Source organism: Amia ocellicauda, chromosome 21 (genome assembly GCF_036373705.1).
Source record: "Amia ocellicauda isolate fAmiCal2 chromosome 21, fAmiCal2.hap1, whole genome shotgun sequence".
Classification (NCBI taxonomy): domain Eukaryota; kingdom Metazoa; phylum Chordata; class Actinopteri; order Amiiformes; family Amiidae; genus Amia; species Amia ocellicauda.
The window spans coordinates 16556048-16572930 of NC_089870.1; the positions used below are offsets into that span (position 1 = coordinate 16556048).

A 16883-nucleotide genomic window follows, 5' to 3' on the forward strand; every position below is an offset into this window, starting at 1 on the left:
TTGAACTGAGCCTTCAGAGAGAACTCAATTTAAACAGTTTTGCTTGAAAAAACACTGATGTTCACCATCCCTAAACACACGCTGGGTGGAATCCTCTTCCTAACAATAGTCCCCATAAAACCAGGAAGTCTTGTACCATAAAAGTGTATATATATGTAGGGAAAAGGATAAAATAATAAAGCTACCTAGGCCATAATCACAATATATGATCCCTGTGCAGCGGGGGGGCTGTGTAGCCTGTGATGGGAAGGAAATGGTACAATGGACACGGACTCGAGCCCACAGGCAGGAAACTTACAGGGTAGTGCTCAATTATCATCTTGTTCAGCAGGGTAGACACAGCATAAAAACAGCCAACATTCAGTCCTGTAAGAACGAAGGAAAATAAGATTATGTATCGTGCTTCTTTTCAACATGTATTACATCATTTGACAGTCACTAGTAACCAAGGCTAGAACAACAATCATTTCACTGTACATGCTTTGATTTCAAATTGTATTTGTTCTTGCTCATTACTCATTACATTACTCATTACAATTTTCAGAGTTGGCGCTCAAATTGTCAAACCTTGAAAACAGAGCTGTTCTCAGTAAGGGCTGTGTGATAAGCAAATGGATAATAAAGCCTCTGGCCTCATTTGAAACCATTCTTGCCCATGATGAAATACATAAACAGCTGAGTAGCATTCTGCTGTCAGTGTGATTTGTCAAGATTCCCGCTGGTCAATGCACACATGTAGGTGAGGGGTTGTAAGGGGTTGTAAGCACAGCCTGTACTGCCGACCTTGACATGTATGTCTAAAGGGACAGGGTGTTCAGACTGCAGGGAGAAAGCAAATAAGACTAAAACGCTAAACAATAACAATAATTGAGATATTCTCCACAAGGCCATGGGTAGATAATAAATTAGATAAGAAAATCACATTTGCATTCATGCTGTATTGTGAAGCTTGAAAACAGGTGCAGTATTTGGAACAAGTGGAATACATTTTCCCCAAGAAAAACAAGTTTTACAAAACACACGAAAGACACCATGTCAGGTTCACGGTCATATCTCAAGTCATATCCGTCTAGGAGGGTAATTTTCATAATGATCTGCAGAATTGACATTTTCCCTTAAACTCGCTGGGCCCCTTTGACCCACAAACATGATCATAATAGCACAACTATTGCAAATCTACAGTGTAATGTGACTTGCTGACACATGGTTTAATATCACTATACTCTCAGATAAGGAAGTATATTGCATCTATTAAGACCTTAGTTTTTGTTGGCTTTTAAACTGGATTTTCTTGTTAGACTTTGCGAATGTTCTTCACTGTGGCATTTCAGTCAACTGTAGCTCTCCCTCCATGGAAGATACAGCCAGGGGAGCTGGGTATAAATCAGAAACAGCACGCCGGGGTTTCAGCTCAAGAATGTTACAAGCCACAATCAGGTGCTGTGCAAAGTACAACAACGCTATAAAAATAACACTGCAGGAGTGCTGACACCTCTTTGCAAGAGCACGACGTGGGTGTTGCCGTGCGGATCACAGAAGGTGGATCTGCCCTTTCCCCCAATGACTGGGAGAAAATCGAAAGAAAACAATGTAAAGTTTGGTTTGATGCAATTTCAGCAGTTTGGGTCTTTCAGGGTCTATGCCAGGGAGACGTCAGTGGCAAGTGGCACTGCCTTGTCCCACAGTGGCAATAATAATCCACCATCCACCATCATCTTCATGCTTGATAGTCTTCGTGATGTATGTATTTTTCCACTATGGAAGAGTGAATTCTGGAATCTTGGAGGTTAGCACAAGTCAGATGAAATCCCTGGGAAAACCTTTAACCGTGGGCTCTGGTGTGGAGTGGAATGTGTGACACAAAGGGATCAGTGTTTCAGCATCAGGGATTATGTTCATGGTCACATAAACACCCACCCTCCATAGAGTAGGCTTGACCTACATTACAGAATAGAGAAAGCATGACTTGACATCACTCTGCTCAGGGAGGGAATACATGCAACTCTACAGCAGGGGAACAGGATCTATCCCCTAGTACAGTGGTCCACAAAGTTGTGCCCATGGGCATTTTCGTGCCCACGAGAGGTGTCTGCTGTGCCCGCGATGCTTATTCTAAAATTTAATAAACTAAGGTTCTTGAGGGAAAAGCGCCAAAAGATTTTAATTCTTGAAAACATAAATGTGGGGCGTAAATGCGGGTGGTATAAGAACCAAATTTTTCACATCTGAGAATGCGTCACATTGTTAGAAAAGTCTCGGACTTCATGGGATACCAAACACTTGGCAAACAACACAAAAGTGAAGAGTACACATGGGATTAAAGAGAAGCACACGGATTTGGTACCAGAGGGGTTTGCCAGTTTAAGGAGTTAGATGTTGCTAACAAAAAGATGACATGATTTATTTTTGTATTTATTTTTTTGTTTTAATTTCAGAGTACACTGAGATATTAAACTGCATAAATTTAAAAAAAAACTGGACAAATGTAGGTGTTCTAAAACATTTGACCAGTATTGTAGTTAAAACAACCGTAGAAGTCTAATTTCCGAATCGACGTGATTCAGTTCAACGGGTCTTTATTTTTTTACTCCTCTTAAAAATAAAGTACATTTATAAATTTTTGTACATTTCTGCAGTCAACTAACTTGCTAATCCCCATTCTCTCTCACCTTCAACGCGGCAGGAACAGGCAGAGGAAGTACAGCTGTCCCTGCAATTCAGGAAAGTGATCTATTTGTTGTAGGAGTCCCCCTAGCGAAACCGCCCTACATAAAATACTTAAGCAAAATTAAATGTGTGTAATGTATACCAACTAAAGGCATTACCTGCTATATAATATTCTAAATTAAATTATCTAAGCTAAACAGTATGGACAATTTGGGTCCTTGATATAACCTAATAACTTAATAATGTAATGTTAATCTGTGGAATGCCTGTTGTCCGCTGATAAGGCCAAATTCGTGCCCGTGGAAAGCTGATTTTGCAGAACACTGCCCTAGTACAGTAAAGTCCAAGAACTTGAATGATGCCCAGGAGTATGAACCAAGCTGAATATTACCTAATATTGCACAAGTGTTGGGTAATGTTTTAAGACATACTAACAGTGCAGTGAATCTATTCATGAGTCACATAAGAACGTGAGCCCAGCAAAATCGGTTTAGACATTAGAGCGTGTCTTTAAACTCCTTGCTAAACAATCAATAGCATAACAAACAATGTTAGGGGGCAAAGATGTCTGGATCCAGGAGTTGGTGGTGTAAGCTCATGTACAGTCTTTTAATACTTCGACACGAGTTCATTTTGCAATCTCAGTGGGAATGTTTGTTTGAGAAGCTACGTCATTTTTCCAAAGAATAGGAGCCTGGCTGCTCTGAGGGACAGCCAATCATAAAATCCAAGATTTGCTACAGCTGGTCTTTCAAAAATAAAACCCCACTGTTGTCATCCATATGTCACAGCACCTGCTAATGGAGAAAATCTGCTCAATTTCGCCCCATTAAAAGTATTTTCATTCCCTTGCCTTCTTCATCTGAAGGGGTCAATTGTGAGTCTCACAGTAGGCCAAAAAGAATACAACACACCTTTATCTATAAATCCCCTATGACTGCAATAGGAGCCACCAGCGCACAATGAAGAAAGGACCATCTTCCAGACACATTTTTTTTGTTTTTGGTTTTTGTAATTACGGCTTGGAGCAGGTGTGGCGAGTTCCCACAGTCAGACGGGCCCAGGCGGTGAGAAAACGTACCGTAGGAGATGATGAGGATGATGAAGGGCATGTTGCGGAGGAGGCGCAGGATGGACTGTATGTAGGAGTAATCCTCCTCCGGGACATTCCTCATGGCAACCTGGGCTTGGGTGGGTGGGATGGGTGGCTTCTCCTGGAAGACTGAGGAGACGGGCAGAACAGCATCAGCACAGACATGGGGATCAAATCAAACGAATGGGCTGGGGGCACTAGGAGGCCACTGGTGCAGATCAGGTTCCGATGTTGGGCTAATCCATTTCTCTCCATGTATTAACTGAACATTTAGATGTTTAAGAACAAAAAAAAAAAAAAACAGAACAAAACCAAAGCTACAAAACCTGGCAAAGCTAAAGTTTAATTGGGGACACAAATGAAGGCAGAAATGGTCATATAGTTAAATACTGGCTTGATTTTAGATACTTATTCTCTGACATTTTACGTAAATGAGAAGCTTTAGGATTACAAATTGGTCCCAGCTTGGGTTAAGGTTAGAGTCCCCAGTAAACACAGTTAATCAGTTGTGGATTTGTATGGGCCTATCTACAAATGTTAGTTTTGGCTAGAGTGGAGTTTCATTCAGATTGTTGTTAGGGATTAAAATGTGGTTGGTAACCTATTCAAGTAAACAAATGTTGTGAGATGCAAGTTACTAGAAAGAAATTAAATGGCCAGTATTTACAAGATGTTTCATTCCCCGCAGAATGTGATTCAAGCTGGAAAAATATGTAACATAATACACCATATTGCACTGCGATACACTGTACAGTATTACACTATATTGTATGGTACTGTAATGTACTGTAGAATGTATTATAAATGTACTGTATTAAGCTGTACTGTACTATACTGTAAAGTCTCAACTACAAACTTTGATCATACTACTACACACAAACCCAAGGCTGTAATTTCTCAGAAAATGTGTGCGCATGTGTGCTATTATTAGCCATTTCATGTGTGTGTGTGTGTGTGCATGCGTATAAACCTTTCCCGATATCTGCTCTCCGACTCCGTGCTATAAACACTGATGAGATGACAGATTAGGCAAGGAGAGGTTTCAGGAGATTATGGAGATTAGTGATTAAATATTAGCTATCGCAAATTGTTTTTGAATTGTTGTCACATGAAGATTAATAAGAAAGATCCTGCAAGTTAACAGTAGCAGCCGTGTTCTCACATGCAGGCTAATAACACAACGTGATCGAGAGTGGGCAACTCAAATAAACTGTATAGTGTTCAAATGAGTTTACATGATTGCCACTTTGAGCACAGGAATCCTTAAGACATGATCCCTGTAGTCGTGTGTCAGTCTAGTTACAATCAGCAAGCAAACAAGCTGTCAGACTGTTGCACCCTGATCAGACGATGCAACCAGGTTTCCTTCCCATCAAAATAAGGAAGCTGGGTGATTTTGTTTGCCTAAATGACTGTGATGCAATAATTCACTCCAGCATCCACCTCACTAGGTAGACGTGGCCGCAAGGCTTCAGTGTGACACACAACGACAGCTCCATGCTGGCTATTACGAACACAAAGTCCACAAAGGGCTGCCAAAGAGCCAACTCACATTTCTGACATAATTGTATAAAGGCACCTTCAGTGATGCATCACCATTTAGACTGTGCTCAAACTGTATACAGTACAGACAGCCGAGCAATAAACGAGACTTCATGGTTTGTGTTAACAACAATCTACCTCCTCTCTCCACAGGAAAAAAAAATGTTAATTTGGCACTAGCACTGGTGGCACTGACACAGAGCTTCACCCAGGTGCTTTCACATCCTGGAACAAACCCTGGCTCCTGTTTCATACGGGGGGGATTTAAAGGAAAGCCAGCTCTATGTTCATCCCTGCCTGGCCTCCTTCTGTGAAGCAGATGTTGAGTTTCTGCAACAGACCGTTTTTTTCTGGGAGGTCGGGAGGTCTCAGTGGGTCTCTTGGTTGCGCCAACCTAAACGTTTTTCCTTGCATCCTAGCTCCATGTGTGAATAGGTGAAACCTGAATGGCGTGTTTATTCAGCAGTTATAGTCAAAGGATGGCAATATACTTTTTGTGAACAGTAGTGTCATGAGATAAGATCAATCCCTGAAAACGTTTCATAAAGTGTAAAGATGTTTACTTATATGGCTAAATATTAAATAGTTGACTTTTCAGCCTGTCTAACCCCGTATATCCACACATAAATATTCAAATGCATGTGCATGTGTGTATTTATGGAAAAACAAACACAGAGACACACAGGGATGCTGTACGTGTCATAAACGGGAAAACTGGGAGGTGCAGTGAAAGCAAAGGAAGGCGACTGTTCTGTAGGGAAAGTATGGCCTGTTTTGCTAGTCCCCATGAATGAGAAACACATCTCAGAACATCACAACAGCATGGAAGCTGGGATCTCACCAATGACGACAAGGACGAAAAGCAGGGTCGCCACGGCCGCCGTCCCGTAGAACATGATGCTGATGTAGTGGGCCAGCTGGTCATTGTCTTGCAGGTTAGGAACCAGCATAGGTGGCACCAGGAATCCTATAGCAATGCCCAGCTGGGAAAAAACAGAACATAGAAGAATTAGACATTAAGGGACTGTCTGCTTCCTGCATTTCAGTACTGCTCAAAGCTGGAGAAAGTCTAATGATTAGTAATTGAAGGAGCCAATAGAACAATAATTTACTATTAAAAGTTAGCACTCTATGTACTTTAAAGGATAAAATTGTGTGACAATGGAGAAAGGACACTATGTGACACAGCTGGTTTCTGGATGACAACAAGTATTGATAGATCACTTAGTAGACACTCTGTCTAACCTGTGTTAGGCAGAGGCGATTTATTGAAACACCTTCTAGGTACAAGTGTGGGAAACCAGAACAGATATCTTGAAATGTGACGAGGGCTCTATTGGATTACTTTCTATGGTAGTGAGCAACACCCACAGTCACTGGAGCATAGGGTGGTCACTGTGGAAGGTTAGGGTTGGACAGATATAACAGAAAAGACAGGGTCATGAAGACATTGAATTAACTTTGCGATCGTGTAGTCGGTGTACTCGTGCATTGAGTTCTGCATTAGTCACTCCTTAACAAACTGTGCTGGAACTGTTCTAACCTGATTGCACAATTTCGTTTAAAATAATAAAATATACTTTTGTGAATAAATATTCAAACTGTGGGTAATTCCTGACAGACGGTAGGAGTCCTGTTCTGACCAGCTCATTGTACAGTGCAGACCAATCACAACCAACATCCAAGGTAGGGCTAGATTTTACAATATTGGAAATACTGTATTATAAAAGGCTGCCATGAGCTACAAAATAACAAGGAAACAGAAAATCTAATTTGGGATGAAGTCTGGGGCATTTTTAAAAATAGCAAAGCACCATTGCTAGTTTTGTGAAGTCAGTGCTCTGGGAACATGTTTATGCAGGCGTGCAATACGTGTGTGTGCATGACAGCATTTCCCCCCACTTCTCTGTTCCAGGAGACGGGGCTGCCTCTTTGGATCCAAGAACCGACACTTCACAGCTGTTCTGATCACTTGCTATTTCATTAACCATTAGCACTGGGATGAGTGCATTAACACACACAACACCATCACCCAGCTCTGACTCCAGGGCTACTATATCACAACCAATCCCCACTCGCTCTCCTCCTGTGAATGGGTTAACAAAAGGGAAACTCCTCAGTTACTGCAACGAGCAGCTGCTTATGTCAATTGCCAAATGATTCAGGGTCAAACGTGATACACTCAGCGGGAGGCCGCAAAATATGAATCTTGCTCCCTAATGCCAACTTGCACAGCGGCACGATGACATCGCATTTAAATTCCAATAAATATGTCTATGTAACCTCGGATAGCTGGAAATGGGTGTCCGATCCAATCGGATGCAGAGTTAGTTGGGCTGCTGTAGTATTTGCATGCGTCTGTGCACTTACATCCCTGTACAACAACACACCCACACAATCAGATAAGTGGCTCTGAGATGTGCCAATGTTAAAACAATACTCCATTCTCCACCTGGATAACCAGTTTTTCAAGGACATTAGCGAACATATGGATCCTTGATTAAGGCCTATAAAAAGATAACTGGCCCTTTTTTGGTTGAGCTGGTGTGGAATGACCCACACCTGATAACCATTCAAATCTAAAACAGATTTAATTATCTATAAATGTTATAAAGTCATTTTACTTTTCTAAATTAAGGTAATTATACGTCACATTCAAATATTTTGCCGTATCCAGACATAATTACCCCAAAGATACATTTTTAAACAACCTAGTGCTTGTGACTAATAGAGACACAATGCAAAGCTCTGTAAGCCTCTTAAATTATTATACATACACAAATTCCTAGCAAGATTTTTAATCTCCAAATGAACCACTACACCCCAAAAGGATTATATTGTCTGCTGTAAAGCTCAGCGGTCAGCAGAAGAGTGTAAGATTATTGCACAAGTCAGAGTTCAGTTACATTTCAGACTGAATGGCGTGTATGAAACTGAAAACTAGGCCCCAGGTCGGATGTCCTCTCTGAGCAAGTGGCTCTGGCAGCAGTTCAGAGCATCCAGGGAGCTTTTTTCAGAGAGAGCAATGACCCTCAGCATCAGGACAGCTCCCTGATCCCTCTCAATGCATCGCCGGAGAATTGGGTTAAGTCCATAGCATGGCTTCGGTGCCAACTAAGAGATGCATCTTCAAAATGTAAAATACATTTAAAATAGAGATATATCAAACAACTGGAATTCCTTCAGAAAGATCTTCTAGGCTGACCCTAATTTTTGATCACTGCACCACAAAGAAAAAGCACCGACAGTACAAAGTCTCTCTACTACCGTTCTTAAAATATCTGTGAGCAATTATTCAACCACATTTATGGAAGTTATCAAACCGAAAGAAGCCACAGTAGCACAGAACCGGGTTGGTTTGGATCTTGAACATCATGATATCCGACAGCACATGCACCGTTGTACCTATGCACTTAAAGAGAGGAACTACAAACAGTGCTTAGAAACAAACAAAAAAATGATTTCAAGAACTAAAAACATGCACTGGGCTGAGATCATGACATAACCCAGTGATAGATGGGGGGGAGAGGGCTTCTGCTCAAGCTGAGTAACGCACCTGGTTTCCTAGCACACCGATGGAACACGCCGTAGAGACCTCCTGCTCTCCAAACCACAGAGAGGCAAGCCGGGAGGGGATGCCCAGCACGAACACAGTGGCCACAGAACATACGAACTGTCCAAAGAAGGCGACCGCGAAGAGGTTCGGGGCAGCGCTGCCGGTTTTGATCCAGGCCCCAATACAATTGAAAGCACATCCAGCCATGACCACGTCTCTCATGCCTCGGTTGTCCAGGAGCCACATGACGGGGACAATCAGGGGGATGTAGGTGAGCATGTAGATCATGGACAGCCAGTTGATGGTGAAGGAGTCTATGCTATAAAACCTCATGAAAATGTTGCTCACGATCCCATACTGCAGCCACATGAAGGCGTTGCACATGGAGTAGGAGCTGAAGAGGAAAAGTATCACCCAGCGCCGCTTGTACAGGTGGACGGCCGCAACCGGGCTGGGACCAGCTAGTTCCTGCCTTGGGGCCTCAGGAGGTATTTCTGGATCAGTTATGGGGGTTCCTCCATCTGTGAGATCTAGCAGTTTGGTTCCACAGTTTTCCACAGTCTTCATGGGCTTCTCCAGGTTATACCCCTGTACGCTGCTCAGCTTCTCCATAATCACTTTGTGGTTGTTCATCGCGTTGTTGTTTTTATTAGGGTTATTATTAAATGTGTTACTTAAGAAAAAGACCAGGATCATTTAGTTTCCAGTTTTAAATTTTCTATACAGAGTACAAATCAGTCCTACGATAAAGTAAATCCTGAAAGGGACCGGTGCCTTGGTAAATAAACTAAATCCTCCCTCAAACTCACTGTTGTCAAATATACTACCTAAATTATTTTAGTGAATGACAACATTAACACCAGGTCTGTTATGCCCCTCCAGAGGTATGCTTTGTGCATGTGCGCCACTATTTATTGCCACCAACACCATCATATGACGTTTACAATTGAGTTTTTCCTCTTTGGTAAGACTCCTCCTTCCTGCTTCAGTTGCTGCTCGGTGAGCGCAGTGTTTCAAAGCATAAAACTGAATCTTTGACGTTAACCCTTTCAGAAACTACTACCCCACTCACTGTCAACTCAATCGGTTTATTTCTACAAGGACGCTTTTCTCCCCGTTAACACATGTATTCACTATCTGCTGACTGATATTTCAGTCCGTCAAGGCACATTCAAACATTTGATAACGGGAAGCGTTCAGTGATAATGTATTAATGCTTCAAGATTTCAACCAGATTGATTTTAGTTACAAATAAGTAAAACATTTGGTCAGTATTTGTTGAGATTTTTCTGATAATTATGTTATTAACATAATCAACTGTAATGATAATCAGGATTCTGTTCTAGAATTGAATATAATGCAGTTGTAAAAGTGATAACTGCCCATTACTTGATAATCCTTATAGCGTAAAAGTCAAAAATGTATCCTTAAATCGAAATGTTCAGCTGAGATCATGCTATTATTACAAAACTGCATTTACAATTCTCTTGACGTGTTTTGGGAGGTGCAGTAATATGAATGATAATCCATATAATTAAATCAAGTACCAACTAGATCACACCCCCACAGCTAGTGTTACAAAACTGATGCCAGTTAGCAATGGTTACAACCTTGTGCTTACATGCTATATTTATTTGTTATACTTTTGGCTTTTAGGGTAGTCATAAGCATAGTTCACAATTAGTGAGATCCAAGCCCAACTCAAGACAAAAGAACAGGAAAGCTTATCATAAAGCAAACCGTTTGTACAGTCCATTAAGCGATGTTAACTTTTTATTACACACAAAACATACCGCTCACAAATAAACACAGAAATAATGGCACTGATATTAAAAAGATTGGAGCTTTAAGTGCCTGTTAAGCTACAAATCAAATCTGCTAACGATGCAAATCATTTTCACACGTTCAGCGAATTAAAGGCCATGTTCTACAGTTCTATGGAGTTAAAACACATTTCGGAAACACTCTGTTAATTTCAGATAAGCTAATTGTATTTACATATCCTGTTCCAGAAGATGTCTGTACTCAGTGTAAGCAGCATTCAAGAGCCATTCATTTTAGTTACAAAGGTTTTTGTTCTTGATTTTAAAGTTTGCATTTAGAACAAGGCGTCGTATCTCTCACAAAGGCAATGTTGCATGCTGACACCATTTTATGGAGTATGAATTGGAGGTTCCACGCAACTATCACATTACAACATCTGCCTTCAGCATCTGACACCAAAGTAGACGCCAGTGGCCTTTTGACACAGATACACCAAAGCCAAGCTCAGCCGGGACAGTACTTACAGGGCCAGAAACCATGGCATATAAGAAAGAATGGCATTATCTACTCTTGAGTGAATTCAGTGTTGTTAATTTCTGTTAGATATCCAGGAACATTTTCACTTCTGCTGGCCTTTGGGTCCATTCACTGTGGAACGATGACCCATGTGGTAGCACTCAGAGGCCATAACCAATCCAGAGAGTGACTATGAAAACCCACACGAGCAGAAAATGTGAATTAGAAGAATTTAACAGGATTTATCCGGATTTTTCAAGGTGAACAGTACGCTTCACTGGGTATACCACCAGGTTGTGCATATAAAATCCTGGTTTTAAATTCTTAATTCATAGTGTCCTTCGGCATTGCTCAGTCTCAGCCGGTTTGATTCCTTCACACATTGCAAGCGTCACAGGCCTTCTGTTACTTTGATCTCAAAGCATTCAACTATTTCTAGTTTGACAGTGAAAAGGGTATGAATCAGACTAAATCACTAGAAGTCATCAAAAGTAACAAGTCATGGACAGTGGAATTATACCAAATGGACCTTGTTTAATTATAATATTTATTGTTGATTGTCTATTAACCAATATAATATATTGGGCCTACATATTAATTTACACAACATGAATATTAAGTACTTTGACTAAATATTACTTTCTATGTCCATTGCAGAAACTGGTATAAAAGTAAAGTTGGAGTCAATCTCTGTTTTGATTTCCAATTCCACCTCAATTCAGTCTATTCAATTCCTATTCCAATGTACAACATAATACACATTTTATAGTTAAATGTAATAACTGGCAATCTTATGATGTGTACAACCTCTATACTGAACATTTTAACAAAAACACCAAATACACGAATAAACGATCAAACCAACAAACATGATGTTGTCTACAGACGTAACTAAGACTGCAAAGAGAAACGCACAGAAAATGCAGACAAATATGTAAACAAATGTGCAGTCATTGAGGAATTTATATTACAGGAAAATCCAGATAACATGACCTGTGTCTTTACAATCAGCCAGATAAATCCATGGGAAAGGCATAGTAGTGGTTTATCAAGATTAACAATATACTGTATTGTTTAACATAGACCGTGAGTTCATTTTATTTAATGAGAACTTCTGAATGTTTACCTTGTCTGCGTTTTACTCAGATACCATAAAAAAGCAAACACTACAATTAAGCCGCAAATGCACACGTTTGTTTATAAATGTTCTATTGTAAATTTTCTGATTGCCTGGTGTTTTTCTTATCATGTTGTATCACTGGAAAATGGTATATCATCAATTCTTTCTTAGTTTTAAAGTCGTGTGGGTGCTTGACAGTAATGCAGACATTCAAAGCACAGGAGAAGACTGGTCCAGGAAAAGGCATACTAAGTAAGTCCACACTTGTATCTAATTGACTTCATTCTTTGATCTTCATTAGCGCAACTCAATTGCTTTCTCTACTCAGCACATAGTGTATGTGTTATTTGATACAAAAATACAAATCTATTTACCAGCGGCTAAAGAAAAAACAACAGGCCAGAGCCGAGCGACATCAAAAAACGCAGCGGGTATTTTAAAGATAATTCACTGCTTGCATTTACATTTCCTCATGCATAGAAACATTACATTACAGGGATGACCACGTGAAAAATATATGGAAACAAGTTTAAAAAATGTCATTGGAATTATTTTATTTATATAGAATTGAGCTCCTCAGATATTTTGCATTAAGCTCTATACTGGACAATTACTGTGGTGTGTGGGAGAAGTCATTTGGATTTGTACATCTTATTTCAGTAATGTCATCTAGTTTGTTTCTCTATAAAATGTTGGGTTACTTTGCGTTTATTCTTCATGTGTTTATATTACCATTCTGGAGCCCATTTCATATGTATTATTATATGGGTATTCATCAGTCTTGTGTCTATAAATGGAGAAAGATGAGGAACAAACCTGAAATATTTTTTGTGGAGGCTGGCTCAGACGCTTTAAACAGAGGAGAAATAGGCTCTGGTTGTTGTATATGATATAATGTCTGTTGCACTTATTTCATGTTACCTTTTTACACTTTAAGTTTAGGGATACTAAGCCAACTTTTATTTATTCTCTAAATAACAGTCAATACTTTTTTGTTTCATGTTATTCCAGACTCCCTTTGCCTCATTTGTCAATTCATCTCACTCCAATTCCTATCAAACCCCAAACGTTCAAGCTTCCAGAACATAAAATATGGCTGGTGTAGGATTTTAAGGGTTAAAGAAAAAGCACAAGAAATAATAATCCTCAAAGCCATACAATGCATCTCACCGACACTCACTTCCAAGCAATTATGGCTCTTGCATTTTGGTGCTTTTACTTTGCAGAGATTTACTGCAGCAGAACGGATGCAGAGGATGTCAACAAGATGAGCGGTACATCACAACTTGCAAAACCATATCTCTGCTCATTCGTTCAATAAAGATAACCGCTCTGTTGATTTGTGGCTGCCAGCTCTCGGGAGATCACACCACCCTGATAGAGTCTCTTTGTTTTGTTCCTCACAACGTCTCAGACTACTGCTTGCGTCTGAGCACACTGTCTGTAGTTGTGCAATACGTCTCGTTTTACTAGTGCTGATGTGGAAGCCTGTATTCTGACAAGTAACCAGAGAGAGCAGCCGGCAGGAGCAGCGATGTGGGAGTGGACAACACAGCGGACCGTACTTGGGAATTTGAGAATTTGTGGCGGGAAACCACCCCCTCCCTTCCTAGTTGCTTCTTCATTTACACCTTGCCCCTCAGATCAGAGGTTTCTCATAGATAATAATCACAGCCTGTCATGTGCCTAATTTCCACTCCTTTACTGTGGTAGAAACTCTAGTTCACATTTCTACAGCAATGAGAATGTACACCAGCCTGATATAAGGTGGAGGAGCTCTAGTTTGAATTCGAACTCTGATGCACTTCCAAAAGTTTAGTCTTCACGAACAGGGCGAGACGTTTGAATGGGCAAACGTTCAGTTGACCCAGACATGGTCATAGTCATGGAGCAGAAGTTCAGGGCTGTCACAAGCACAGAGTGTCCCCTAGCAGCAAGCTGTGTGGTGGTTTGTCATGAAAATACTCATAGGTCAAAATCTGCAAGATACAGATATATTTTTAAAAGGGACTGCTTAGTCTGGTATTGCTGATTTGCATTTTTGTTAATCTAACTACCATGCAAAATGGCCAAAAGACTGAATCCAGACAATGCAAACTGCAGATTTTTCATTTACTATCCTTTAGACACGTCACTGTAGGTGCCAGGTTTGTATTATTGTTCTGGTCAAATTGATTTGTTGCTTTTTGTTTGTTTGTTTCTCTTTGTTTCTCCACAGCTCTGTTGATTAATGCATTGTATGAGAAGCAAAATGTAATTGGAAGTCACCCATATGACACTTGGACTGTCCCCTATGATTCGTTATGATATGTTAAAGGAAACAGGAGTTATTAGGGACTATTTACACTAGGATTATTTCAGTGGGTGTTTTTCTATTTAGGCTACTCTCTGAACAATTTCACAATACATGTCCACAAAACACAAACTATGTATAAAATAACCATCACGATTAGCAAATTACATGGTTTTAGAAATACTGGCAATCTTGTGCCATATCTATGTCATACACCCAATGTAATCCCATAATCCGTTAGATTTGAAAACAGTGTCCTATTTCTTGGAGGAGGATTTATTCTTCATTTCTCAATTTGGAGTTTGAAGATCTATTTTGCACTGCCTGGACGCACTATGGATCTGGACAGTTATGTCCCTGCCTTTCTCACCTGGTTGCCAAAGACCCCGATGGAGCAGGCAGTGGACACCTCCTCCGAGCCGAACCACACCGAGGCGATCCGAGACGGCATGCCGAGGATGAAGACCTGGGCGAAGGAGCAGGAGAACTGGCCGAACATGGTCACCCCGAACAGGTCGGGTCTCACGCTGGCCACCTTGATCCAGGTGCCCAGGCAGTTGAGGGCGGCTCCAGCCAGGGCGATGACCCGCAGCCCCTTCTTGTCCAGCAGCCAGGTGACGGGGAATATGAAGGGGATGTAGGTGAGCATGTAGATCATGGACATCCAGTCTATGGTGAAGGAGTCCACGCTGTAGAAGTGCATGAAGATGTTGTTGATGATGCCATACTGGATCCACTGGAAAGAGTTGCACAGGGAATAGGCGCTGAACAGGCACACGATGGCCCAGCGCCTCTTGTACAGACGGGTGGCCGGGGCTGAGTCGGCTCTGCCATTGGAGAGTCTCTGTAAGTCACCGAGCAGATGGGGGTCCTGGTCTTTCTCCGTGTGGACCGACTTGTCACAATTGGGGACATCTTTGTTATCGTTTATTTCAGTCTCGTTCATATTGCAGGGTTTTGGATGCTGACTGGGGGAGCACTGGGAAGTGGGTGATATGTCCAGTGAGCCCAACTAAGGTAAGAGTTATTTTAGGTTACAGCTTTGTGAGGTATTATTTGAGTCTGCATACGAAACCAGGGAGGCGATTTAGCTGTCGGTGGTGTCGATCCAAAGCAAATAAGAGCAGGAGGGGGAGAAAAACGTGCCGATCATCAAAAGCTGTGAAACTTCTGCTTTCTGAAGAGTCACATGTTTGATCAGATCCACAGCAGATGCAGTGTTTTAAGATAGACAGACACTACCGGTTCGTCCCAATACTGTTACTGTGTCTCCTGTGGCGAAAACAGTTACTAAATCGGAACCCAAAGAATGAAAGTCGTGAAACTTTGCTCCAGACTTCCTTACATTTAAAACCTAAACTCCTGATGATCCGGCACTGAGATCAGCTCGGCGCGAATACTAGTGGGTTTCATATGAAAGCACATTTGAGACAAATAAATAAGAAAGACAACCTTGGGAGTCCAAATCCGGCAAAGTCTCCGGGGTTGTGCTGGTGGTGTCTGTCCGATCCGCACGCCTGTCTCAGTCATAATAAACACGTGGTTTCCCCACTATGCCTGACTCCGCCCCCCGACCTTTAGCCAATGGACGCGCTCGTTGTATTCGGAGTTCCGCACTTCTGCACAATTCCAACTGACACATGTGGGCTGTATGAGAAGCATGGATACAACAGAGCAAGGAGCTGATCTTTTATATGATTTGGACTTAATGCTAGTTACATGTTATATTTTGATATATGATGTATATTCACTGACTCACCCAAGACAACAAAGAATCCAGGTGTTTGAACTTGAGACATGGGAGTCATCTGTGGACTGCTGCCCCATTCATTTGTTAGCTTAGTCTTAATATGTATAATTTAAGAGACAGTGTTGATGAAACCAAAGGGGGTGACATACATTTGAAGTAGATTTACAAACATTTACAATCCAATGCATTCTGAAGACCATATTAGTTAAGGGATGTAACTGTGACGCCCTATCTCAGCATGCAAGTCCAATGAGACGTTATGTGAGATGCTTTCAACTTTGTCACATCACATTTGTGCTTTCTTATGTTAGCCTGTCTGTTGTGCCTTCGGGCAGATCTGTGTGTTTAAATACATATTAATACAGTTGTCTGATCTGCGCTTTACACTCAAAAGGATTGAACAGAAAAGTTGGATCACTGACCATGTATCTAAGTGTACTCGTTAAATGCAGTAAGTCAGCACCCCCTGCGGGTTATTTCAAAGATGTTGTGTTTTTGTAAATCACTGTCAATTAAGTTGACAACTTAAGTGGCACTTCAGAAACAACTTGTGGGGAACCAATGAAAGGTGTCCCAAGAAAG

General features: G+C 41.1%; 1 protein-coding gene across 4 annotated transcripts in view; it reads right to left on the reverse strand.

Moving 5' to 3' along the window:
- Positions 1-16087, reverse strand: part of flvcr2a (FLVCR choline and putative heme transporter 2a) — a 25181-nt gene extending 9094 nt beyond the window's left edge. For all 4 annotated transcript variants that reach the window (XR_010805147.1, XM_066694076.1, XM_066694075.1 and 1 more), the window contains exons 1-4: positions 14922-16087; positions 6144-6285; positions 3749-3889; positions 299-366 (exon numbers count right to left, since the gene is read on the reverse strand). Coding sequence is in view for 3 of the 4 variants with exons in the window: in XM_066694076.1 (XP_066550173.1) it covers positions 299-366; positions 3749-3889; positions 6144-6285; positions 14922-15497 (927 nt within the window). In the remaining variant the exon portion in view is untranslated. The remainder of the gene's footprint in view (positions 1-298; positions 367-3748; positions 3890-6143; positions 6286-14921) is intronic.
- Between the last annotated feature and the right edge of the window lie 796 nt (positions 16088-16883).